We start from the raw sequence: 24,202 nt of genomic DNA, 5'->3' as shown, positions 1-24,202 counted from the left end.
CTAGTAATATAAAACACCAAGGTGCTTGTGGTTCACACCTGTAATCCTAGATACTCAGGAAGCTGAGATCTGAGGACTGTAGTTCAAAACCAGCCCTGGCAAGGAAGTCCAGGAGACTATTTCCACTTAACCAGGAAAAAGCCAGAAGCCAAGCTGTGGCTCAAGTGGTAGAGCACCAGCTTTAAGAGGAAAAGTAAGGGACAGTGCTCAGGCCCTGAATTCAAGTCCCAGGAAAGGAACACCTCTCTCTCCCTCCCTCCCTCTCTCTCTCTCTCTCTCTCTCTCTCTCTCTCTCTCTCTCTCTCTCTCTCTCTCTCTCTCTCTCTCTCTCACACACACACACACACACACACACTTAAAATCTCCCAGATAACTTTTTGAGACCACATGAGGAGAAGCCTGCCACCTACAGGTCAAAGGAAAGAAGACATCTTTGGCTTTTTCAGGGCAAGGCTGTTTGATGAGGCAGTTTTTACAAATTCTTTTGGAGAATTAGCTGTCAATCCAATACAGGAAGACTTCTGTAGCAGAGATACTTCCTCCTGTTCTCAACACATTTAGCACAAGTTTCCAGTATGTTCTTTTCTTCATTAGTATATGGCCCTTTTGTGGCCAAATGGGTCACAATGCTGAAGAGAATGAACTAGAACTTAGACATAGGAATGTTTCCTAGCAACCACCACCATGGTCTCTGCTGTTTGGTATCCTGGTGTCTCCTGGTTTCTGCTGGCAATGTCTCCTCACTGCTGGAACCATCGGAGTGAGTAATGAGAATCTCATGATGTAGGAACACTGGACACCATTTGGGAAAAGTTTAGTGTTACCTCATAGAGTCTAATAAAATAAATTCCAGATGGGTTACATATTAAATATAAAAGATACGCAGATCATAGAAGCTGTAGTTATCTGTATAGATGATTGTGAGAGATTCCTACACTCTGAAGACTTTTAAAAACACTACAGGAATAGAGACATTTTACAAGTATTTAAAAACAAAGAATAAAATTTTCTTTTTTTGTTTTGCTTTTGTTTTTGGTTGTTTTTTTTGGGTCCAGTCATGGGGCCTTAACTCTGGGTCTGGGCACTGTCCCTCAGCTCTTCAGCTCAAGGCTAGTGCTCTACCACTTGAGCCACAGCGCCACTTCTGGCTTTTTTCTTTTTGCTTATGTGGTGCTGAGGAATCAAACCCAGGGCTTCATGCATGCAAGGCAATCAATCACTCTACCACTGAGCCACCTTCCCAGCCCAGAATAAAATTTTCTTCCACATCAACATTTTAAATTGAGATGTCATTTTCACCCAAATTGGTTAAACAAAATTTAAATAATAGTGTCTTGTGCTAAAAAGTTGGAGAAATAAAGCTCTTTTTTTGAGGGGGATAGATTATTGGTAAGACTGTGTTAGAAAGGCTTTAAATTGTCCCTCTTCCTGTTTATTCTGAGTCCATTTCTAAGAATGTATCCAAAATTATGAATGATAGGGAAAACTCAGTTACAAAGGTACCTGTAATAGACTTGTTTATGTCTTCCAGGATGAAAGTGACCTAACCATCTGCTCTGAACTCAGGGCCTGGGTGCTGTCCTTTAGCTTTTCTCCTCAAAACTGATGCTCTACCGCTTGAGCCTGAGCTCCACTTCTAGGTTTTGGCTGATTAATTGGAGGTGAAAGTCTCACAGACTTCCCTGCCTGAGCTGGCTTCAAACCATGCTCCTCAGATCTGTCTCCTGAGTAGCCAGGATTACAGGTGAGTCACCAGTGCATGGCACCCTGAGCTAATTAATATATTTATTGACAGAAGTTGAGTGTTTTTGGTTATCCTTTTAGACTGTAAAAACAAAATGTATTTATATGTACATGTACACACAGAGGAACCTTAGAAAACCATATCCCAAACATTAAATAATGGTTACATCATTAATGTGTACGGAAAATAAAAGAGACCAAGAGATTCCTCTAGAGATGTCTTGAAGTCTAATTAAAGAATGGATGTGTTCAATAGGCACTGGTGGCTCACGCCTGTAATCCTAGCTACTCAGGACATCTGACATCTGAGGACTGCAGTTCAAAGCCAGACTAGACAGAAAAGTCTTTGAGACTCTTAGTCTCCTAGTAACCAGTAAAAAGCCAGAAATGGGGCTGTGCCTCAAATGGTAGGGCATCAGCCTTGAGGGAAAACCGAAGGGAAGCGCCCAGGCCAAGTTCAAGCGCGCACACACACACACACACACACACACACACACACACACACTCCCAGGATGGAAGTGTGAATAGGTAAAAAGAGAAAAAACACAACAGTCTATAGTTAAGGCAAAACAACACAAAACAAAACAAAAGACTAGGGCCTAAATAAAAGGGCCAAGAAGAAATGGCGGTGCCAGAACAGGCAGGCAATAATATTAGTCAAGTATAAAGTCAGACAAGCCACCAATAGCGTGGGTGATCTAGCAACTTGCTGTTTGTGAAAGGATGTGGCTATCCCAGGAGTCAATCTAAGACAGCTAGATATTTTCTACCCTAGCTGGGTGTAGTGTGTATGCCTGTAATCCCAGTACTAGGGAGGTCAAGGCAGGAGGATGATGAGTTTGAGGCCAGCCTTGGCTCTATTCAGTGAGTTCCTGGCCAGCGAGGCTATAAAATGAGAATCCTGTCTCAAATATATATGCACACATACATTGAGTCAGCTTGTTTTTAGTATATATTCTATATCTCCATATATTTTAGATATATGTATATTTTTATATATTTACTAATAAAGATGAGAAAAGTCATCTTTTGAGTCATTTTAAATGGAAAGTGCTTGTTGGACCCAGTATCATGCCTGTAATCCTACTCAGGAGGCTGAGATATGAGGATCACAGTTCAAAGCCAGCCAAGTCTGGGAGACGCTTATCTCCAATAAACCACCAGAAAACCAGAAATGGTGTTGTGGCTCAAGTGGTAAGAGTGCTAGACTTGAGCTAGACTGAAGGAGAGCGCCCAGGCCCAGACCAGCAAAAAAAAACAAAAACAAAAACACAAAAAAACTATACTTCTCACCTGTTCCAGAGTTTTAGCAGGATCCTTGAATGCAAAATTCCTTCACTGAGTTCCAGTAATGAAACTTGTCTCTTGTGGTGTTTTTTGTGGACTGTGTCTGCCCTCACAGAGGGGGTGGGGAGGTGGGGGTGGGGGTGGGAGGGGACCCTTGCACAGGAGGCTTCATTCACTTATTTAGACCAGGTGTGGATGTTATTCACCAGATGCCTGGACTACCATTAATAATTATAAATATCCAATGGCCCTTGGCAGAAAAAAGGCTTCCCATCCCTCCTCCTAGTTACAGTTTAATCCAAATGTTTCTTACCCAGTTCTTGAGTTGTATAAATTCTCATTTCATAACTAGTGACTGCATGTGATTTCTGCCACCCTGTGTGCTGTTCAAAAATTTCAATTAAAATGATTTTGTGTATGTGTGTGTGTCCTGGTCCTGGGGCTTTAACTCAGAGCCTGGGCATTATCGACCACTTTGAGCCACAGCTCCACTTCCATTCTTGGTGGTTCATTGGAGGGAAGTGTCTCCCAGACTTTCCTGCCTAGCTGGCTTAAATCATGATCCTCCAGTCTCAGCATCCTGAGCAGCTAGGGTTACAGGCAGAGCCGCTGGCACCTGGCGGCTGCTGCTTATTTTAAAAGCAGGAACTATCTTGAGATTTGTGTTCTTCTAGGAGACAAATTATATTTAACTCCCATACCTGGCCCACTGTGTTGCTTGTATGGGTCTTCGGACACAAGGGGAATAGATGAAACTAAAGCAGAGCCCACCATACAGCCTCTGTTATGAATAATCGAGGTCCTGCCATGCAAATGCCCTGAGGCAGACTGATTATTTTCTTCTAGCACTGCATGTATTATGACCAGACTATTAAGTTCATTACTAGCATGATACATGAAAATGCATTTACTTCCCAAAGACTTAGCAGGGAGTACTACAGAAATGAAACACCGTCTGAGTGCTGTGCACGCATCTGAGTGTGTCCGTGTCCAGTGATGATTTCGCTGTCTGTCTGCAGGACTAGGAGAACCAGATCCAGTGCGCGGCGCCAGGCCTCCACCTTGGGTGTGACTGCATCATAGACCCTGGAGCCCCGCTCCCGTTCGTCTGGAAGTCGGGGGCTGAACATCCACCCGCAGCCGGGGGCTGAACATCCACGCAGGACGCTCTCTATGGGCGAGCCCGAGGCTGGCACGTGCTGCAGATGCCGCTGGATGACCGTGTTGGCCTCCATGGCGGAGGAGCCGGCGGCATTGTGCAGGAGGGCTGAAAGGTACTGGAGCCAGCCAGCGGCCAGGCCCCGGAGCACGGCCGGCCTGTGCGCCTGCAGGGAGGGGCTCGTGCGAGCGGAGGGCTCCGGCGGCCGGGCTCCGTGCTCCCCGAGCTCCCCATCGGCCAGCGCGAGCAGGCGGCGGACACACAGCAGCTCCACGGCGCCCGCGCCCGGGAAGACCTTGCCCTCGGCCAGCGCGCCCTGCACGCGGCTCGCGCAGCTCCAGAACGCGTCCTCCTTGGCCTGCACCTGTCCGGGAACCGGGCCCGTGAGCACGGCGGTCACCAATGTCGCGCCCTCGGCCATCAGCGCCATGGCCGCCCGGTCCCTGCCGAGCACCGCGCCCGAGGGGCCTTGCCACAGGGCCACCGAGACCCCGGCGCCCACGCAGGCCTCGTGCAGCTGGGAGACGTAGAGCACGGGCACGGCGCCAGAGGCCTCGGCCACGGCCTGCAGGGCGCTGTCGCGCACGCGGCCCAGCGCCAGCCGCCCGCTCTGTCGGCACCGTGCGGCCAGCGCGCCCGCCACTTCGCCCCGGGCCAGAACCAGGTCCACGCGCAGCTGCACCAGCGCCTGCGCAGCGCCGTCGGCCCACGCCGCCTCGGAGCCCTCCTCCCGGCCGCCCACGCCTCCCAGGGTCTGCATCCGGCCCGGCGCGTGAAACCCGGGGTGGCGGTACGTGTGCGTGACATCCCCGTCCATCACGACCACGCGGGCCGGCCGACGCGCCAGGGCCTGGATCACCGCCGCGCTGGATGCCGGCACGAGCGTGACGAAGCCTGGGCAGACGCTGGAGCATGCGTCGGGCAGGCCGGGCACACAGCAGGTGAAGAGTCTGGAGATGTCGAAGGCAAATGGCTGCCCGCGTGCGTCCTGCAGCTGCAGGCGCATGGCGGCTTCCACGAGCGCCATGCAGCCATCACTGCCGTGACTCAACCCGGCCGCCAGCTCTGCCAGATCTGTGCACGCCCGCGCCCCAGGAGGAGGGTCTGCGCCCGGGCCCTGTGATGCGCCCGGCTCGCTCGAGCCCGCGCTGCTACCCATCCAACCAAGGTGCCGGCTGCGGCTCAGCACCGACCTTCTGCAGCAGGGCCGCGTGCTTTCAACTGCTCCAACCTTAGCCTGGGCGATGCAGGGCTCCGGTGGTGTCGCACGTCCCTCGGGGAGACCAGAAGTGGTGAACGAGGGAGGGGTGGCTCCATCTTTGAGATGGCCATCTTCCTGTCTCACAGCCGTCCCTGGAGGTGGAACAGCACGTGGGCTCACTCTGGCTGCTTCAAGTCCAGACACGGCCCGTGGGCTGTCCAGATGGTCAAACACAAGGTGGATGGGCACTTGAAGGAAAGCCACCTCTTCAATGCACAAGTTCAAGCCTTCTGACATCACGGACACGATGATGGGAATGGGAATACCCACGTGGAGAAACTCTTCCGCAGCCCGGCTCCATGCGCCTGCAAGAAACAACAGGGTGGTGGTTCCAGTTCCGTGGGCGCCATGTTGGGCGAAGATGGACTCATTCAGGAGCTGGCCCACGGCACTGCTCACATCCAGGCTCTCCAGCAGCCGCAGGGTAGAGCTGACCAGCACGCTCTCCTGACATTCAGCGTCTGTGATAAATTTGGATGCTTTTAGGGGGCCCAGGAAAGTTCTTCCTGTTTCTGCAAATGATGACAGCTGTTGAAGTCCTTTGTGCCTTCTGTTGACACCCCAGCAAGCTACTGCCATCAACAGGTACCTGCAAATGAAGCAGTCCTTCCTTAGAATCTCACTTGGCAGGCCTTGTGGCTGCAAATGCTATTTGAATGGAGAATAAAGTTACAGCCCCTGCTTTTGTGGGGTATCTGGCTTCCACTGAATGTGGCCCGTGCAGTGATGCAGCATGCTAGTGAGAAGGGTGGGTGTGTGGACCATGAACACAATGGAGGACATGGAGCACACACTCAACAGGCTGTGATTCTAAGGCAATCCTTAGAATGAGTCTGGAAGAGCCAGGCACTAGTGGCTCACACCTGTAATCCTAGCTACTCAAGAGGCTGAGATCTGAGGATTGAGCTCAAGGCCAACCCACGCAGGAAACTCTGTAAGACTCTTATCTCCAATTAGCCACCTCAAAACTAGAAGTGGAGATGTGGTTCAACTGGTAGAGTGCTAGCTTTGAGCAAAAAGAGCTCAGGGGCAGCACCCAGACCCTGAGCTCAAGCTCCCTAACCACCACCAACAAGAGTCTTGAAGGACAACTTTAAAGTGTGAAATTGGAACAGACAGTGGTAAGTGCACACAGATGTGAAAACACATGGGAATATAAAGTATGTCATATGAGCTGGAGCTCGGTGCTGCTGGCTCACACTTGTAATCCCAAATATTCAGGAGGCATCAAATCCAGCTCAGAATGATGAGAAATTCTGACCTCCAATGAACCAGCAAAAAGCCAGAGGTGGAGGTGTGGCTGAAGTGGCAGAGCAGCAGCCTTGACTGCAAAAGCAAAGCAAGCAAAGCTAAGCAAGAAGCCCTGAGTTCAAGCCCCAATCCTGGCACCAGAACAAGCAAACAAGTTGGTTCATGAATGGCTCTATGGGCTATGCCAAGAAGCTTTAATTTTTCCGTGGAATGGAAATCACTGGTACACTGGTGTGTTTGAAATAAAAATGAAGAAACTGGTTGATGTGGTGTTTGAAAGCTTGGATTAACATGCTGTTATAACATTTCTGTGCTTTTTTGTAATGTTACACTAAAAAATAGTTACTGATTCATAGGACAGTGTGGATGAACTTAAAAACATTGTGTTACATGAAATGCATCAAAGGCCATGTACTGTCCAAATACATGTATAAGTGCTTGTTTATATCCTTTTAGACACACACCAAGGGGTGAACCTGCTGGGTTGTTGTGCCATTCCTGGGGCTTGAACTCGGGGCTTAAACTTTGTCTCCAGCACTATACCACTTTGAGCTACAACTCCTTTTTGGCTTTTTGGTAGTTAGTCTCACAGACTTTTCTGCCAGGGCTGGTTGTGCACCATGATCCTCAGGTTTCGGCTTCCTGAGTAACTGAGATTACAAGTGTGAGCCACTGGCACTGGCTGGCAATTCCATTTTAAGGAACTGCCAAACTCTTTTGTGAAGCAGCAGAGCCCTCCGGAGTGGAATTTATCCTTATCTTCATGGCATTCTCTCCCCAGGGCTGCCACACCAGGCTAATACAAAGGGTGGGAGGGGTAAAACCACACTTATTTATTGGCTCAAGATTCTGGAGTCGTGACCCTGAAATTCAGGTGTTGGCAGGGCTGCCTCAAGACTTTAGGGAACAACCCTTCCCCTCTTCTTCCAGTTTCTAGCTGTTCCCAGCAGTCCCTGCCCTTTGCTTGCATCACCTCTATCTCTGGTCCAAATGGCCCTTTCCTAATCATGATGTCAGTTATCTGAGGCGGGGCTCGGCCTGATCTGGTTATGACCTCATCTGAACTAATTGTAAAGACTATGCTCAAATAAGGCCCCATCCCTGTGTGCATGCGTCTGCACCACACCAGTCAATCTTTAGTTCATTTAACATTTTTCTGTTTTTGTAAAATTACAGACATCATAGTGAAGGTGAAGTGAAATCTTATTGACTTGCCTTTTCCTCATGTTACACTGAAAAAGGACAATAAGCAGCATGCTGGTGGCTCACGCCTGTAATCCTAGCTACTCAGGAGGCTGAGATCTGAGCATTGTGGTTCACAAACAGTTGTTAACTACTATCCTTCCACCCCTTCTGATCGTTTTTCATCCTGTCTGCTTAGCCTTTCACTGCATTCTCATTTCTAAAACCCTCTGTCATCATCCAACTATGTCCATATGCCTTCTTTTTTTCTTTTCTTCTTGTGCTTGCTCTCTCTCACGCTCTCTCTCCCTCTCTTTCTCCTTGCTAGTACTGGGGTTTGAACTCAGGGCCTCATGGTTTTTCAGCTTGTTAGGTGGTGCTCTACCTCCATGCCTAATAAACAAGCCGAGCCATGCCCCTAGTTTGGCTTTTAGGTGGTTATTTGTGATGGAATCTAGTGAATTTTCTAAGGCTGGCTTCAAATTTCAATTCTCAGATCTCAGCCTCCTGAGTAGCCAGGATCACAGGTGTGAACCACTAAGCTAAGCCTTAACAGAGTCTTAACATGCACATGCTCACAGCTTTCTTTTAGGTGACAGAGTCTCTGTTTATGGTCTTCCTAACACTCTGTTTAAACATCAAGATATCACTAAGTGAGATTAAAAGAAAAAGCATAAGAAAAGCATCCAGAACTATCTCTTATAGTCTACATTGAGTTTATATGGGAAAAAAGGCATTCCAAAGAATGAAATTACTTAAACAGAATTACTCTATGAGCCAAAAGTCGCATATTCAAATGTCCAAGAGATCTACTTGAGGATTTGAAGAAGTGAGTCCCAGTTTCAGTAGTAATTTATAAACAACAAAATAATTTTAGCCATTCAAAAAGAGCAGTTGCCATGGTCTGTCTATACTTACCACATACACAGAAATAAAAACAAAAAATTACCAAATTCTTTCCCTTCCAGGAGGCTGGGTCTAGCACAGGATGGAAAATGGCTGGTTCTGAAGATACCAAGGTTGGGAACCTTCTTTGCCCGGGCTGACACGGGGCCCTGCCTGCTCTGCACCAGCACCTGTACATTCACAGTGGTCTTCACTTCTTGCCAGCCGGAAGAGCAGAGTCAGACTGTTTGACTGGCATCTCAACATTCCAAGTTTGCTTTTCCTAGGATCATGTCTAGTCTTATCTAAGAAACAGGAAGGCATGTTCCTCCTGAGTGGCATCAAAATAAAAATCAGTAATTTTCTGATGGCTATGATTAGCATTTTCATCATCAATACCAATAGTTAGCCCGCATGGAACAAGACTGCAGTTGAATCGTATAATTCCACTGCTTAAAAAAAACCTCTATCTCTACTCCTTTGTCTAACACAGAAGTCCTTTTTCTTTTTTCTTTTTAAATTTTTTTTTTAAATTTTTATTTTTTGGTCCATCGTGGGGCCTGAACTGTGGGCCTGGGCGCTGTCCCTCAGCAATTCAGCTCAAGGCTAGTGTTCTACCACTTGAGCCACAGCCCCACTTCCGGCTTATGTAGTGCTAAGGAATGGAACCCAGGGCCTCATACATGCAAGGCAAGCACTTTACCACTGACCCACTTTCCCAGCCCTCTTTTCTTGATTTTGTTTTGTGCTGGTTCTGGAGTTTGAAATCTGGGCCCGAGTGCTGTTCCTAAGCATTTTCCACTCAAGGCTGGTGTTTTACCACTTGTGCCACAGTGCTATTTCCGGCTTTGTGCTAAATAATTGAAGACAGTCTAACAGACTTCCCTGCCCCAGCTGGCTTTGAACTTTGATGTTCAGATCTCAGCCTCCTGAGTAGCTAGGATTACAGGCATCCAGCACTCAGCAGGATTCCTTTTTATAAATGAATACTGGTCCTTTTCCTAAGCTCAAAACTCACAAAGCCAGCTCCCCACTTTTCACTCTGAGTTAATGACATCATCTTATCCCACTTCTGTCTTCCTCCTTCCCCCACAAGTCCACCAGTCTCCTTTCTCTTCATGGAACATGTAGATGAGTTCACCACCTTAGTATGTCCATTCTAGTTCTTCCCTCTTTCTGGAAAGCTCTACTCTCTCCCCTCTACACCTTTACTGTCTCAGACTTCTTTTTTGATGAAGTCTACCCTAAGCATCCTGCTAATACCACAATCTCCCCCTTTTCCTTCTATAGTACAGATACCTCTTTGCTCTACTTTCCTTTGTTCAATAGTGCCTACAACCTTATAAAATAGCATACAGGTCACTAAGAGAGTGAGGATGATCTTCTGCCGAATGCACTTTCCTGGATTGAGAATGCATGTGCCTATAATACTACCTGACACAGGAAACAAACGTTTGGTTAAGGAATAAATGTTTTCTACACTTGTTATTCCAATTTTCCCCCTTTTTCTCTTGTTTTGTGTCAGTCCTGGGGCTTGAACTCAGGGCCTGGACACTATCTCTGAGCTTCTGTGCTCAAGGCTAGTGACCTGAGCCACAGCTCCACTTCCAGCTTTCTAGTGTTTGATTAGAAATAAAAGTTTCACAAATTTTCCTGCCTGGGATGGCTTCAAACAGCAATGCTCAGATCTCAGCCCCCTGAGTAGCTAGGATTACAGGTATGAACCTCTAGCACCAGCTTTTCCTTATTCCAGGATGAATGTGAATACAGATGTCACTCAATACTCTTCCAACATGAATATTTGTTTCAATTACCTTTAGTATGACCTGGTTCCAAATTTGGTACTGCCTTAGTTGAGGCTCTTTTATTGCATCTTAAAGATGATTTCTCCTTCATAGGGCTGTCAGATTTATCTAAGAAAAAGAAAAAATGTAAACAGATACTCACTGCCGAAAAACATTTACCTTAGAATATATTTATCTTAATATAGGTGGTTTTAGAATCTAACCTCCACCTAATTTATAAGATTAACCTATTTCCTTTTCTTTCCTTAAAACTTCATAATTTTTCCCAGGAGAATGTATCATTTTATTTGTACTTTGTCCATACTCTGATTTGAATATTCTATCCTTTTTTTTTTCACAGCCTCTCATGCCATATACATTTTCATGAACCAAGGAAAATGTCATTTGTGTGTGTGGGTGTTAGTCCTGGGGCTTGAACTCAGGGTCTGGGTGCTTTCCCTGAGCTTTTTGTGCTCAAGGCTGTCACTCTGCTTTTTGAGCCCCAGCTACACTTCTTCTGGCTTTGGGGGTAGTTAATTGGAGATGAGTGTCTTATGGATTTTCCTGCTCAGGCTGGCTTCCAACGGTGATCCTCAGATCTCAGCCTCCTGGGTAATTAGGATTACAGGTCTGAACCACCAGCAACAGCTTCTTTTGTTGTTTTCTGTGCTTGTACTACAGGTCTGAACCACCAGCACCAGCTTCTTTTGTTGTTTTCTGTGCTTGTACTGGCAAGCTTGAACTCAGGGTCTTAATCTCTTGCTTGGCTTTTTGCCTCAAAGCTAGCACTCTACTATGTAAGCCACACCTCCATTTCCCAAACCCTATATTCTTAAGTTCATTATGAACTTAAGTTCATTTAGAATGATTAACAAGCAGGACCTGTAGGGTTGATGTATTAGTTAGGTTGTAGTGTTTATAATAACAAAACCTGTTTATCTGTAGCTAATGTAGCCAAACAGTTTTTATCTTACATTGGTTCTCCCTTCTGAATCCTTTTATATTTGTTTCCTAAGGACTTTTAACAAGTAAACTAAATGAGAGATGCTAACATTTACTGGCATTTGGCTGTCCTTAGAGAGGAGCTCAACAAGTGGAGCTAACCCCTCCTTGGCATATTTTAAAGATCGTACATTTAAAGTGTTGGTTCATCTGATAATGGAAAACCAATTTCTTTTAGCTTTTCAAAGTTACCTCCTCCAGCAAGTTCTGAAGTGAATCTGAATTCACTATTATATGTAATGTAGCACTTACTGATGTTGGAAAGACTGTTCAGTCCATGTAGGTTTTAAAAACATCAAAATTCTGGCTGTTTCTGAGTCATGTGTTATCAGGCTACTGTATCCAAATTAAGATGATTTTTGGTAAGCACTGTTGAATCAAATTAAATTGTTCGGTTAGCACTGAAGTCTACGTGTGAAAAAAATATATTTAAAGAGTACCAATGGTTAGACACTTGAAATGGTTTGAAGAAAGGTCAAACCTGGGACAGAGCCAGGGGAACGTCCGAGGGGGTCCTAGAGTTGGGGTTTCTGGAGCTGGGCATACCGAGTTGGGGCATCCTGAGTTAGGGTGTCTGGAGCATCCTGGGTGGGGACATCCGGGGTTGTAGCATCTTAAGGTTGGGGTGTGCCGGGGTTGGTGTGTCCGGGGGGCGTCCCGGGGGTGGGGTGTCCGGGACGTCCCGGGCTGCGGCGTCCGGTCACGTCCCGCACGGCCCCACGATCCCGGCTGCAGGCGCAGACGCGGCGGCCGCGACTGGAGGCTGGGGCGCATAGACCACGGCCCCGCCGCCTTCGGCCCGCGCCCCCGGGTCTCCCGGCCGGGACCCCCGCCCCCAGCAGGGGAGAGGCCGGGGGCCGAAGAGCATCAGATCCCCTCGCTACTAACCTGGTCGCTCTCCCCGGCTAGGGTGGGCTCGAGCTCGCAGCTCTCCCAGCTCGCGCGAGTCTCTGCATCCGAAACCCACTTCACGCATGCGCAAGTGGGCGCGTCGCCGGCATCTCGGATAGTAAGAAACCCAACTTGGGAAGAAATTTCCACTAACCGGTGGGCTGAGAACGGCAGAGGAGCTACGTTATTGGTAGAGTACACGGGGGGGCGGGGAGATTTCCACCTCTTGGTTCCTATTGGACGATATGGCCGTCCGTCTTTACGCAGCTTCGAGTGGGCGGAGCTGCGTCGCTGGCGGCGGCGAAGCGGCCTTAGCAACGCCGGCGAGCGGTGGACGCCACGGTTGCGGGCACGGTGGGCGGGAAGCCTTGGGCCGGGCGCGCCGGCGGGCGACATGGTGAGTGGGCGCTGGGCGCGGGGCCCAGGTGTTCCCCAGACCAGGGAGGGGCATATTTAGTTCATTAAACAGTCTTAAGATTCCTGGAGCGTTATTTCAGGTGAAGACAGAGTGGGTTTCCATTTCCCCCGCTCCCCCACTGCCGTGGTTCAGCTCTTCAACCAGAAGGGAATGGAATTGGAATAAAATGCCCCGAGCCCGTGCTCACGCCTGTCATCCTGGCTATTCAGGAGGCTGAGAGCTGAGGATCGCAGTTAAGAGCCAGCCCAGGCAGGAAAATCTGCGAGACTCTTATTTCTAACTAGCAAAAATCCAGAAGAGGAGCTGTGGCTCAAGTGGTGGAGCGCCCAGCCCCCGAGTTCAGACCCCATCGCCCAGGCTCTGAGTTCAAGCCCCGGCACAGAAGAAGCAAACGCTCCAGAGCTGTTGGGCCCGCGGAGCCCCGATGGGGAGGCGAGGGGATTCAGGCCATGTCCGGGATGAAGCTGGAGACCAGACACCCAGGAGCAGTCTGCAGAAGAAGCTGAAGAGCCCGGTGGGCTTGCTGGCCAAAAAGAGCAGATAACCACAAAAGGGCTTCCATGCTCTACGTATGCGGTGGATTTTGAGTATTGGCTCAATCCATACTCTTACCCTGGAGTTCTGCCTAAAAGTGAAATAGCATGCTAGAAGAGGTTTCTGTGTTCCAATCAAGCACCCCCCCCCAACTAAATAAATATTGCAAAACACACAGGCATATATGAAAGCAAATGTTCCTTAAAGGAGTGCTTTGTAAATGTATTCTGAATAAGGCTAATTCCATCCTGACTTAACACCATCCATATACTAAGACATGACCCTTTGCTTTTCTCCCTATCACAAGGCAGTACTTTTTGAACTCAGAGTCTGGTATGTGCTGTATGTTACTCCTTTAGCCACACCTAGTCCCTGTTTTGCTTTAGTTATTTCTCCAATAGAGTGATTCACTTTTGCTAAGTGACCTTGAACCTGGATCCTGCTACCTCTGCCTTTGCTGAGACTGGGTTTACAGGTATGAGCCATCATACCATCATACCCAACTTGTTCTTTGAGATGGAGTCTTGTTTTTTTTTGTTTTTGTTTTGGCCTGTTTTAGCTTTTCCTTGAATTGCTGCCCTCCTTCACTCTGCTTCCCAGACACTGTGCCTAAAAGGCACACATTTCCAGGAATAAGTGGGGAAAAAAGAACCATGCTTTCCATCATGGTATTAATAAAAGAACAACTATTAACAAAAGGAATAGGGAGAAACTGTTGAGGTCATTCTATAATAAGAAATAGGATACTTAAGTGTTTATTAGATTTCATGAGTCCACTATTTTCATTGTATGGTTCTCTTTCACCCCATGTGTGTCCATTACAGGCATGCTGTACAAGTTCAGGCCAATGGAAGAAGAAAGCTGCAAAAGTTGAATTGAATGAAACTCAAAAGCAAGAAATTAAAGAGGCTTTTGATTTATTTGATGTTGATGGCTCTGGAACCATAGATGTGAAAGAATTAAAGGTTCTGAAATCATTTCTGATTCTAAGGCATCTAAAAAGCTATGTTATATTCTGTGGGATTGTTTTGGGGAATCAAATTCATGGCCTTTGGCCTGAGTTCTATCACTGAACTATACCCTCCACCTGAGTTTGTGGGATTTTTTAAGTCTCTAATAGTCTTCCTAAAGATTATATAAAGTCTCTTCAATACATGCATTTGCCATGCATTAAGAAAACAATGTCTTGTTAAACATTTGAATGTATATATGTGTAGGCAAAAGCTCTGGGTATAACATGATATACTCCATGGCATGGTAGGACTGGAACCTTGGCCTGCTAACCTTATTTTCTAGGTTTGTAGCTCAATCTTTGTTAAAAAGTAAAGTAAGCCATGTATTGGTGGCTCACACCTGTAATTACTCAGGAGGCTGAGATCTGAGGATTGCAGTTTAAAGCCAGACTGGAAAGTCCCCTGACACTCTTATCTCCAATAAACTATAGAAAAAAACCCAGAAGTGACAGCTATGGCTCAAGTGGTAGAACTCTGGCCTTAAGCAAAAGAAGCTCAGGATCAGCACCCATATTTTGAGTTCAAGCCCTAGGACCAGAATAAAAAAATAAAAGCAAATGAGTAAGTAAAAGGATCAGGATGAGATCATGCCATATACATTTCCTTCTGATTTCAGATTGCAATGCGGGCCTTGGGATTTGAGCCAAAGAAAGAAGAAATTAAACATATGATAGCTGAAATTGACACCGAAGGAACTGGCACCATTAGTTTTGAAGATTTTCTTGCTGTTATGAGTGTAAAAATGGTATGGTGATTTTATTTCTCAAAGAAATAACAATCAGTAGCCTCTCCTCTTGGGGACTGGAGCAATGGGAGGTTTCATGGAATAAATGGAAGTAGGAATTTAGGGATGGGCGGGTTTAGATAGGAATAGAGATTAAGGTGAAGGAGGGTGTCACAACAGTAATAAAAAGACTGGAGTAGATAAGTAATGAGGTCATATGGAAGGATAGAGAGAACAAGGTCAGAATCTGGAAGCTTTACATTTGACAAGCATACTGAAACCCAGTTTTTGCCAGGCACTCTTCTAAGGAGTCATAGAGCCTACAGGTTTGGTAACAGACCTGACATAAGGGCACATATTCTTTACCATCCTATGCTCCTTTTTATAAATGCTACATTTAAGTACCATGAGGGCAAATGGACTAACTGTTGAAGTTAGAGCACTAAGCTGGGCACAGTGGTGCATGCCTGTAATCCCAGCACTTAAGGAGGCTCAGGCTGGAGGATCTGGAGTTTGAGGCCACTCTAGACTACAGCAAAACTGTCTCAAAGAACCGAAAGGAAAGAAGTACACAATGAAGTCAGAACTCACTTCCTAGCACATCACAGCGTAGAATTCAAGAATTTAATATGCCCAGTTTGATAGACTAACGACAAGTGACCATTTCCCTTTTGGTGTTAAGACTGCAGTTTTTTTCAGAGTGAAAAAGATGAAAAAGAAGAAATATTGAAGGCTTTCAAATTATTTGATGATGATGATACTGGAAGCATATCTCTAAATAATATCAAGAGGGTTGCCAAGGAGCTCGGGGAAAATTTAACGGATGACGAACTTCAGGTCAGTGTTCTTTATTTTTGTAATTATAATTTATGTAATTTTGGAGATTGTAATTATAATTTATGCATCATTTTATATGATAATTTAAATGTTAGATGCCCATTTTTGAGATATCATATGTTAAAATAAGATTTGAAGCCAGATGCCAGTGGCTCACACCCATAATCCTAACTACTCAGGAGGTGAGATGTGAGAATCCCAGTTTGAAGCCAGCCCTGGCAAGAAAGTTCATGACACTCTTATCTCTAACCACAAAAAAGCCAGAGTAGAGCTGTGGCTTAAGTGCTAGAGTGCCAGCCTTGAGCAAAATAGTCAAGAGACTGCACCTAGGTCCTGAGTTCAAGCTCCAGTACCACCACAAACTAGTTTTAGTTTAAAAATGTGATTTTGAGTGAGTGTATATTTCCATATTTATTTGTATCATTATTCATTTTAAAAATAGATTATGTGGGGCTGGGAAGGTGGCTCAGTGGTAGAGTGCTTGCCTTGCATGCCTGAGGCCCTGGGTTCGATTCCTCAGCACCACATAAGCAAAAAGAAAAAAGCCCAAGTGGCGCTGTGGAAGTGGTAGAGCGCAAGCCTTGAGCTGAAGAGCTGAGGGACAGCGCCCAGGCCCAGAGTTCAGGCCCCACGACCAGACCTCCCCCTCAAAAAAAATAGATTTTGTAAGTCATGTTAGCACTTTTTTTTTTTTTTTTTTTTTTTTTTTTACAGGAAATGCTTGATGAAGCCGATCGTGATGGGGATGGAGAAATAAATGAGGAAGAATTTTTGAAAATGATGAAGAAAACGAGTCTTTACTAATACTGATTTGGTGCCTTCTGGAAAATTTTGTTGACAAATTATATTTGCTATCCAGTTCAATAATGTAATATACAAATGTGTTTATTTTGGGTTTTTAGTTTTCACACACACACACATTGGTACATTGATATGGAATCCATGGGAGAAGCTATGTTTCTACCAATAGGTCATGTCAGAAAACGAAGAAAGGACTTTCTTTGGACATGCATGCAAGAATAGTATTAATTCCAACTGGTAGTTTTTAAGTGCACAGATTCCCAAGAGTTAAGATTTTCTACATGATGTTGACTCACATACAAATGGGTTTGCCAAACAAACTATTACTTGCTCCATTAATTTACTTTTGTGTCACCCTAAGGAAAATGAGTATTATTTACTTTTTAAACAGTGCTTTAATATGTAAAGTATTAAATAAAACTGACTGGTGGCTACAATCTTTGCCGTTTCTCCTCCAATAGTTACTGATGCGGTTTGTTTGTGTTCCAACATTCAGGCACAGCTAAGGTAACAGTGGAGCCTTTAAGAGGTGATTAGGCCAGAGGCCTGCTCCTTCCTTACCAGGGTTAATGCCTTTTAAAAGAGCCTCCAATGCCCAGCACCAGTGGCTCACACCTGTAATCCTAACTACCCAAGAGGCTGAGATCTGAGGATCCTCATTCAAAGCCAGCCCAGGCAGGAAAGTCTGTGAGACTCTTATCTCCAATGAACCCCCACCCCCCCGCCAAAAAAAAAAAGGCCAGAAGTGGAACTGTCAGGAAAATGGGATATACATATGCGTGTGTGTGTGTGTGTGTGTGTGTGTGTGTGTGTGTGTAATGGAATTTTACTAATGTTACTAATCAAGAAAAATGGTATTATGACATTTGCATGGAAATGGATGAACCTGGAAAATTTATTTTAATTGAAGTAAGTCAGGCTCAGAGAGACAAAGGTTTTCTTTCTTATATGGAAGTTATGTCTATATATGTAAACATATGCAAGGTCATATGCATAAATACACAAGCACTCTCTCTCTCTCTCTCTCTCTCTCTCTCTCTCTCTCTATATATATATATATATATATACCATTATGGTATGGAAGGATCCTATGTGTACATGGTATAACTCCTTTGAGCAACTAACTGTTTAACAAAATGTATACCAGGAAGCTGGAACATGTGTTTTCAGGGGGACCTCAAGGAGAAAGGGGGCAGACAAATGGAGAGAGGAAGTGTGGATGAATATGATCATAAAATTCAGTGTATACATCTGAAAATGGAACCAGAGAATTGAAATAATGGAGAAGTGGAGAATGATGGAAGAGGTAACATTGATCAAGATGAATTACACTCATTAACTTTATGTTGAAACACCTTCGTACAACTTTTTTTGGGGAAGGGGTCTGGTCATGGGGCCTGAACTCTGGGCCTGGGCACTGTCCCTCAGCTCTTCAGCTCAAGGCTAGCACTCTACCGGCTTTTTTTTTTTTTCTGCTTATGTGATGCTGAGGAATCGAACCCAGGGCCTCATGCATGCAAGGCAAGCGCTTTTACCACTGAGCCACCCTCCTGGCCCCTTGTACAACATTTTTTTAAAGGTATATATTTAAAGCCAGTCACTGGTGACTCATACTTGTAATCCTGGCTACTCAGGAGGATGAGATCTGAGGACTACCAGCTCCTGAAGCCGCTCCAGCAGGAAAGTCTGTGAGATTTATCTCTAAGTAACCAGCAAAAAAATTCCAGAAGTAGAGCTGTGGTTCAAGTGGTAGAGCACTAGCCTTGAGGGAAAAAAGTTCAGGGACAGCACCCAGGCCTTGAGTGAAAGCCCTAGGACCAACACGAAAGAAAGAAGGGCAGGATGGATGGAGGAAGGAAGGAAGGAAGGAGATGCATTGTATGTACTCACACACTGGCATGTTGAAACATCTTTGTACAACTAGTTTTTTGTTTTTTTGTTTTTTTTGATCTGGTTGTGGGGCCTGAACTCTGGGCCTGGGTGCTGTCCCTCAGCTCTTCAGCTAAAGGCTAGTGCTCTACCACTTGAGCCACAGTGCCACTTCTGGCTTTTTTCTTTTTGCTTATGTGGTGCTGAGGAATCAAACCCAGGGCCTCAGGCATGCAAGGCAAGCGCTCTACCACTGAGCCACCTTCCCAGCCCCAACTAGTTTTTTTTTTTAAATAAAGGGATATATGTAAGTCTTTGTGATGTGGGCAAGGAAAGGTAGTATGGATAGATACTTCGAAAATCAAAGGGTAATTCTTCACAGTGATAAAGTTGTCATTTGCTATTTCATAGATGTTATTTTTCACTGAAATAATTTTTCTCTGCTTTCTTGGTGATGGCTTATTTTGATGCATTTTCATTTTACAATAGGTCATTTGTTCAATGAAATGTAGAGTATAATTCTAACAGTATTGAATTAAAATCTCATCTTCATGGGGAGTTCACAGGCCTCATTTTACCTCTCGCTTAGTAGTTGGGTTGGGCCCAGAAGGCTGGAGCAGGGATGCTAGCCCACTAGGGGGCGTTGTGGGCTCGTCTCAAGTTGGGTAAATGAAGATATAAAGTTTGATTTATGCTTATTTTGATTGCTTGACATTTCACTAGCGAAGGTTTTAAGGAAAGATCAAAACAAACACTATCTTATTAGAACAATTGGGGGATAAACATGAAGAAATGGTATTATTCTTCAACCCAGTTCCTTGTTATCTAATTATTTCTGTTCATGAAAAGCCCCCTCATTACTCTTCTGTCCCATCTTCCCCGGCTAGCATTCTGCTTTCTCACTTCTTCAGGATTTCAGAATCTGATTCTGCTTCTGCTAATGTTGAAGTGTGTGTGTGTGTGTGTGTGTGTGTGTGTATGCACACGTGCACATGTACATGCATATCCTGGGGCTTGAACTCAGGGCCTGAGCTCTGTGCCTGAGCTTTTATGCTCAAGGCTAGCATTCTACCACTTAAACCACAGCTCCACTTCCATATTTTTGGTGCCTTTGAGACTGGCTTTGAACTATGATCTCTCATATCTCAGCCTCCTGAGTAGATAAGATTATAGGCGTGAGCCAAGAGTAGCTTATAAGGCGTGCCCAGCCTTGTAAGTACCCCCTGAGGTACTTGTATATGAATCAAGAAAAAGGAATTAGAGAGAGGTGATTTCTCATGTTTCAATCATGTAGACAGTCTGTGAATCAAGGGGTTTTTTTTTTGGAGCAAATTAAACAATCTATTTTCATTTTTGTAATGTGTCACCATTTTCCTGGAAACTCTTACTTACCAGGTAAAACTTTTCCTAGCTAGGTTCTGGGACAGCCCAGTCAAGCTCTTGCTGCATGGCACAAGGAAGCCACTGGGCCCAGTGGTGTTCTTGTTTCCATGGTAACTGTCTGGGGGACCAAGCAAGTACAGGTAAACTCAGTCACTGTAGGATCCTGCAGAGAAAGAACTGGACGGTGAAGGAAAACCCCTTTTAGTCAGAAAATTTTCTTTGGGAGGTCAAAACCTCTGTAAATGTAATGTAAAATACCAAACAATCCCTTTACGTATTATAAAGAAATACTGTATTTTTCTGAACTAGGGAACTTTACATCTGTGTGTCATAATGAAGCCATTTTTCCTTTGCTACCTCTGCTCCCTCCTCTTTCCAAGTCTGTCATCAATCTGTGCCTTTTGTTTTTTCTCATTGTATTGTGATGGCTCTCTTACCCAGCAGGAACTGGAACAATATCTACTAATTAAAATGAGTAGTTTACTTGTGAGCAATTCCATATGTATATATGGCTCTCAGGTCCTGTCTAGGTAGCTCGGTGCTAGGCAGGCTCCCCGCATTATCCAAGGTAAAGGAAGTGTCTATAGAGCAGCCAACATGGCGGAGTTGAGCAGCTTTCTAGCTCCTTCTACCTTAGAGCTTTATTCTTTAATCTCCAAGTCTGGATTTTCTTAGTATTTGTTTTTTTCATAGTCAAATACAATTGTAAAAACACTAGCGAGGTCAAATGAGAGCTTTTAAAAATCACCTTTGTCATGAAGTCACTAGAATTTCCGCCTTTTGGTGGAGGGGGGTGCTATATCACATCACTAGGCAATATGTATATGCATAATTTAATACTCATAAGACTTGGGCTTAAGGTTGTTGCAATCTTCAAAGGAAAACAGATGAACATTTGGACATTCATAGGTATCAAACTGTTTTTCTGATGATGGCCATGCCTTAATTTCCATTTCCTAGGAGCTATATCAAAAAGGATCTCAGACCTTTGAAAACACACAGAAAATATATATCACTTTTTTGTGTGTGTACCAGTGAACTCAGGGTCTTCTGCTCTTACTTTGCTTCCTTGTTCATGGCTAGCACTCTACATTTGAGCCATTCCTGCAGCCCAGTTATCTGCTGGCTAATTGGGCATGTATTCTGGCAGACTTGTTTGGCCAGGGCTGGCTTTGAATTGAGATCCTCCAAATCTCAGCTTTCTGAGTAGCTAGAAGATTTTAAGCATGAGCCATGAGTGACTAGTACTTTTTTTTCTTCCTTCCTACCTTTCCTTCCTTCCTTCCTTCCCGCCTTCCTGCCTTCTTTCCTTCCTTCCTGCCTGCCTGCCTGCCTACCTTTTTCCTGCCTGCCTGCCTTTTTCCTGCAAGTACTAGGGCTTGAAATCAGGCCTCAGTGCTGACCCTTAGCTTTTCTCACTCAAAGCTGGTGATCTACTACTTGACCCACATCTCCTCTTCCAGCTTTTTGCTGCTTCATTGGAGATAAGAGTCTCATAGACTTTTCTGCCTGGGCTGGCTTCAAATCTCAATCTCAGATCTCAACCTCCTGAGAAGCTAGGATTATAGATGTGAGCTACTGGTATCTCTTTCCTTTTCTATCAACTTAGTGGAGGGGGAAGTTAAACGCTTCTCTGGCTCAGTCCATCAGTTGGGGTCAGCAAAGGTGAAGCAAGCATGGAAATGGAAAGAAGAACTTTATTACTTTAAGGTTTGGGGAAGGTGGAAGGCTCCAGGTTGTAGCAGCTCTGATTTTGAAATGTCAGGGTAGTTACAGGTTTGGGATTCAGTTTGAGGTCCTCACTGTGGATCAAGGCTAACTGGAAACATCTTATGATCTGTCCTTTTAGCTTTGAGTTCAGGCTTAACTTGGTTGCATTTGGTTCTGCTACTTACTACTTGAATTTCACTTTTTAAAAAATGTGTGCCAGTCCTGGAACTGGCCTGAATGCTGTCTCTGAGCTTCTTTTGCTCATAGGCTAGTGTTCTACCACTTGAGCCACAGCTCTATCTCTGGCTTTTGGTAGTTTATTGGAGATAAAAGTTCTACAAACTTTCTTCCCTGGCTTGGCTTTAAACTGTGATCCTCAGAACTCAGCCTCCTGAGAAGGAATGTCACTTTCTTCCTATGTAAATGACTATGAGTGGTGAGTGTTCCTTGGGTTATTTCAGTGATAAGATGAATAAATTGGTAACTACATTAGAAGTGTTCATCAGTTAGTTCTCTTCTCTCACTATCCAGTCTCCACATCCACCTCCTTCCTGGCTTGTAACTACCTCTCTGGAAGGGCACACCTATTTATATAGATAAAATGTGTTTAGATTGTAAAACTGGGCCTTTGATTTGTTGTCCCTTGGTTGCATATCTTATGTTATTGCTGCAAGAAATGTATTTGGATGTGAATCTTCCACATTCAGTAATATAGTCTTAGATTTTATTTTAGTACCAGTCCTGGGCTTGAACTCAGGGCCTGAGAGCGGTCTCTGATGTTTTTGTTTGCTTGTTTGTTTTTTCCTCAAGGCTACCACTCTACCACTTAAACCTCAGCTCCACTTCCAGCTTTTTAGGTGGTTAATTGGAGATCAGAGACTTGTGGACTTTCCTGCCCAGGAGCTGGGAACAGGGATCTTAAGATCTCAGCCTCCTGAGGAGTTAGGACTATAGGCATTAGCCATGGGTGCCTGTCTCAGTTTTAGATTCTTATATGACTCATCAAGTCCTACCCTATCCAGGACATCAGGTATGGACCCCAGTCTTCCTGTAGCTCCTTATGTAGGTGTATTATTACCAGAAACCATCCACAATGCCGCCCAGTCATTTTAGTCTTTGCTTCTAGCAAAATGAATAGGATGAAAGAAAAGGAAGATCAAAACAAAGAAATGTGATTGTTTTTATGTTTTACCATCAAGAGTTCCCCTTTTAGCTGAAATGAAATCATTCAGATGAGGATAATCAAATTTAATTAAAAAGTCATGATAATTGATTTCTGAACTAAGCTAGGTTTTGCTTGATAATATCTACAAAAGTTATCAGCCACAGACAGCCATTCTTCATACCTTCAAATAGAGTAGATTTTTTAGAATCAATATACTGAGAGCTGTGTGTGTGCGTGTGTGTGTGTGTGTGTGTGTGTGTGTGTGTGTGTGTGTGTGTGTGTGTGTGTGTGTGTGTGTGTGTATGTTCTGGGGCTTGAACACAGGGCCTAGATGCTGTCCCTTAGTCTTTCATTCAAGTCTGGTGCCCCACTTCTGGCTTTTTGCTGGTTAATTGGAAATAAGAGTCTTATAGGACTTTCCTTCCTTGGCTGGTTTCAAACTATGATTCTCGAATCTTAGCTCCTGATTATCTGGTATTATAGGTGTGAGCCACTGATGCCCAATGGCCAAACTTTGAAGGTTAATGAGCTCTATGTTTACAGCAAGGAAAAGGTGGTTCAATTATTCAACAAATACGTATTGGTTAATTACACAGCTAAGGAGCTTCTGACCTTCCTTTCCATCTCTGTAGTCTAAAGTCTAATAGAAGAATAAATAAAGTAAAAGAAAAGAAGTGCTTTTCTGTTTCTTCCTATTCTCTGCTACTTAATATTGGCCCCTGTCAGCTATAGCATCAGGGAAGCAGATCACTCTGCTGTCTGAGCCTGGTGAGTGAATCATGCACACCCCCCTCCTCCAGTCACATGCTGTGCATTATTACTACTAGGCACCAAGGACACCAAGAGCCTAGGATTCATTGTGAAAACACCCTGCATACATGGAGTCTGGGCTGTGCCCAATTTGTACCACATCTGAGTGGCCCATCAAAGCAGCCCACCCTAGATTTGTCATGTGACCCCAAGTTGCATGATTGCCTAGGCTGGAGTGTTGTGGACATTCTGCTTGGGGGAGAAGGGGAGGGGAGAGGCAGAAGAGAACTCAACTTTTCCAGCCAGGGTCTTCCTGTCCCAGGATGCAACATCCCCACACATCCTACAGGGATTATTCCTCCTCCTTCTCTCCCCCTCCTCTTCCTCCTTCCCCTCCCCTTCTTCCTAACCCTCTTCCTCCACCATTTTATTTTAGGCAGTGTTGAGGTTTGAACTCAGGGTTGTGATTACAAGGTTACAAGGCAGGTGTTCTTACCAGTGAGTGAGTGTGGCTGGGGGTACCTCAAATGATTATTGAGAACTACAAAGAAGA

At 45.0% G+C, this 24,202-nt stretch overlaps 2 protein-coding genes across 2 annotated transcripts; one reads left to right on the top strand and one right to left on the bottom strand.

Annotated features, from left to right (window-relative positions):
- Positions 1–2,757: 2,757 nt before the first annotated feature.
- Positions 2,758–10,669, bottom strand: Bbs12 (Bardet-Biedl syndrome 12). The gene is made up of 2 exons (XM_070021990.1): positions 10,583–10,669; positions 2,758–6,039 (listed from the first exon to the last, which is right to left on the bottom strand). Exon 2 carries the CDS (start codon positions 6,027–6,029, stop codon positions 3,966–3,968), a length of 2,064 nt encoding a protein of 687 aa, XP_069878091.1. The 5' UTR covers positions 6,030–6,039; positions 10,583–10,669; the 3' UTR covers positions 2,758–3,965.
- Positions 10,670–12,726: 2,057 nt separating this feature from the next.
- Positions 12,727–17,211, top strand: LOC138826809 (centrin-4). Its single transcript, XM_070022058.1, has 5 exons — positions 12,727–12,842; positions 14,222–14,362; positions 15,027–15,155; positions 15,834–15,971; positions 16,686–17,211. The coding sequence occupies exons 1-5, from the start codon at positions 12,840–12,842 to the stop codon at positions 16,773–16,775; spliced, it is 501 nt and encodes a 166-aa protein (XP_069878159.1). The 5' UTR covers positions 12,727–12,839; the 3' UTR covers positions 16,776–17,211.
- Positions 17,212–24,202: the final 6,991 nt, after the last annotated feature.

This window comes from Dipodomys merriami, unplaced genomic scaffold, assembly GCF_024711535.1.
Source record: "Dipodomys merriami isolate MVZ:Mamm:240054 unplaced genomic scaffold, mDipMer1.0.p SCAF_15, whole genome shotgun sequence".
Classification (NCBI taxonomy): Eukaryota; Metazoa; Chordata; class Mammalia; order Rodentia; family Heteromyidae; genus Dipodomys; species Dipodomys merriami.
The sequence above is the reverse complement of the archived record's forward strand: the minus strand, read 5'-3'. Positions and strand labels throughout refer to the sequence as shown.